This window comes from Girardinichthys multiradiatus, chromosome 14, assembly GCF_021462225.1.
Source record: "Girardinichthys multiradiatus isolate DD_20200921_A chromosome 14, DD_fGirMul_XY1, whole genome shotgun sequence".
In the NCBI taxonomy this organism is placed as follows: Eukaryota; Metazoa; Chordata; class Actinopteri; order Cyprinodontiformes; family Goodeidae; genus Girardinichthys; species Girardinichthys multiradiatus.
In genome coordinates this window covers 13,011,858-13,014,516 of record NC_061807.1, presented here as the reverse complement: position 1 = coordinate 13,014,516, position 2,659 = coordinate 13,011,858, and the positions used below count along the sequence as shown (strand labels likewise).

At 42.3% G+C, this 2,659-nt stretch overlaps 1 protein-coding gene across 1 annotated transcript; it reads right to left on the bottom strand.

Moving 5' to 3' along the window:
* Positions 1–645: 645 nt before the first annotated feature.
* Positions 646–2,028, bottom strand: LOC124880087 (Fc receptor-like protein 5). Its single transcript, XM_047384989.1, has 4 exons — positions 1,773–2,028; positions 1,451–1,693; positions 1,209–1,377; positions 646–1,102 (listed from the first exon to the last, which is right to left on the bottom strand). Exons 1-4 carry the CDS (start codon positions 1,855–1,857, stop codon positions 1,096–1,098), a joined length of 504 nt encoding a protein of 167 aa, XP_047240945.1. The 5' UTR covers positions 1,858–2,028; the 3' UTR covers positions 646–1,095.
* Between the last annotated feature and the right edge of the window lie 631 nt (positions 2,029–2,659).

Below are 2,659 nucleotides of genomic sequence, written 5' to 3'. Positions count from 1 at the left end.
TGCTTGTACATTTAAATAATCCTACTCCTCCAGGCAGGAGTTGCCAGAAGCCCAGTGTTATGCTGCCATTCAATGTTTTCCTGCAGACGTGTCAATAAAATCCTCTGATGCAGTCAAGAAAACCTGTTATTGAAAGTTACATTTGGCAGGGCTCTTCGATGTCCCACGAGGGACAGGGACAACACCTGTGGAGTGACAGAATGGGGTGGGTGGTCCCAGTTTTTAAGGAACTGTTATTTGTTGAATGCTGAGTGGACCAATCCTGGCCTTTGGTCAGAAAGACTGCAGCTACTGCAGCAACAGGTACAGATAATGTGTTCCATTAAGTTGTGTTGCATTGTGGTTTCTCTGCATATCAAAATACAAAATACTGTTTTGTTATACTGGAAAAATAACAAAACTATGTAACATGACTATTGGACAGTGTCTCCCACCCTATGCATGAAGCTGTTGCAGAACTGGAGAACCCCTCCAATGACAAACTGCTTCATCCTAGGTGCACAAAGGAGCATTAAAACAGGTCCTTCCTCCCAGTTGCTGTAAATAAAATGTATTATTATTAATAATACATTTTATTATGGAAGAAGTGGTATAGAAAATGACTGACATGACTGACTGATTATTTTTATTAAAAATGTATGCTATTTCAAATGTTTCTACTTTCTTCAAATCTGAGTATTTAGAAAATATTTTTTAGTAACTGTGCAATATTTCTTATGTTGTAAATTTGTCTTTACTGTACAAACTTATATCTTAGTTTAATTTTATATTTCTACCAGATGTGAATCTGCATGCTTCCATATACAGGTCACTTTGCTGCTGGTACACCTTAATGTTCTCCACTGAAAAACAATAAAGGATATTTCTATTCTTTGCCTTTCAGTCTAGCATAAATTCAATCTTATGCTCCTCAAAGATTTACAACAGTTCTCAGTAACTTCAGGGTTTTAGCGGTAAAGGTTTTGGGATAATTTTCATAGAACTCCATGAAGAAGTAGACCAGAGACTGATGCTTTGTGAGGACATTTTTTAGAATCGTCATCCAATCCCTGCGGGATCTGAATGGATGGAGTCATCACCATGGAGACAGGTGGGTCACTTCCTGTAGTCAGAGAAGGTTAGAAACAAAATGAGGAAAATTGTTAGAGATCGCTGTGAATTACTGATTGATAAAATGTTCGTTTTGTCAGGGTGAATCAATGTTTCACCTGTGTTTAAGTCGATATACAGACACAACGAGCAGAGTGGAGATGACATATGGACAGAAGACCACAAGGTGACAAAGCAGCATGATCTGAAGTGATGATGAGACGGGGTGGAGGATCACGATGCTTGAAGAAGCTACTGAGGTAGACAGGGGTGTGGGTGTAGGTTTACCTGCAGAGTGAATCCATCCGGGTCAGATGACTGTGGATAAAACCAGTGTTCAATTGACAAAGAAGCTCCTGACCTGTGACGTAAAGCCAGCTGGCTGAAGAGTTATGACCCCTCATGTTACAGTTATAGAGGCCTCCATCTGACCTGGAAACATGGTGGAGGGTCATCTGACCTGTTGGCACAATACTGATGACGGAGCCATCTTTATAGAAAGTAGCAGGGCCGTTGAAGAAAGAGGTCTTTGTCAGACAGCTCAGAGTGACATTATCTCCCTCCATCAGAGGATGGACAGGACTCTGCAGGATCACCGATCCACCTCAACACAGAGAGAAACCACAGCATTTCATCCACTTCCACACAGCTTCATGAACACTAACCCCACAGACTGAACTTACTAGTGACATTGAGCTGGATGCTGTCACTGGCTGCCCCCTCGCTGGACTCACACCAGTAAACCCCACTGTCCGAACGGAGTACCATACTGTTTTTACATGTGGAGCCCTTTTGTCTTCCCCATTTGATTCCACACTGGGAAACCCCCCCTGCAGTTGTGTTTCTCCACACAATCCATGTTGCAGAACCGCCGTCCTCCTCGCAGCTCAGAGTCAGTGAGTCTTCTATGAAATGTTGAGATCTGCTCGGACTCACAGTGAGAAGAACTGCTGGATGGAGGAAGAATTTTAAATATTATTATTTTTGAGAATTTATATATTCAGAGATAATCAGTGCACTTTTACATCTTCTGGGGTGACGGCGGCTCAGGTGGTTCGTCTTGTAACCAGTAGGTTGCTGTGGTTACAGTGTAAGCCACCACTATCAGTGTGTGAAGGGGTGAATGACTAATTGTAGTGTAAAGCTCCTTGGGGTCCTCAGGACTTGATAAATCGCAGGCCATTTGCCATATCTTTAGGAAGCATTCACTTTTACACAAATATATTATTTAACATCAGGGAAATACCTAGTTTAACTTTACTTATGAATTATGGAGAAACTTTTCCTAGACATATCAATTAGTCACTTCACTCCTGCTGTCGTGGCAAAAGATCTCCAAGGACAGCTGACACTGGCTTTGGGTTGTTTGAGCTGTTGCCCTCCAGGAGGGGCTACAGGTCTGGCATCAAAACAAAAACCAGCAGGCTAAAGAGCTGTTTTGTTCCAAGGGCCAAAACCACTCTAAACTCACACATGCACACATGCACTGGGACACAGCTCCCCCCAGGGTCACGTCCTTCCACCAACAACTGTGCAATACTTTAATATGTTTTTGTGCAATATTTTGTGC

What these genes read in the sequence shown, in the direction of transcription:
- LOC124880087 (XM_047384989.1), bottom strand. Translation starts at nt 1,857, where the DNA reads ATGGTACTCCGTTCGGACAGTGGGGTTTACTGGTGTGAGTCCAGCGAG. An exon ending in CATCCAGCTCAATGTCACTA is followed by an intron (nt 1,694 to 1,772) that starts GTAAGTTCAGTC and finishes CTCTGTGTTGAG; the next exon opens with GTGGATCGGTGATCCTGCAG. An exon ending in CAGCTGGCTTTACGTCACAG is followed by an intron (nt 1,378 to 1,450) that starts GTCAGGAGCTTC and finishes TTCACTCTGCAG; the next exon opens with GTAAACCTACACCCACACCC.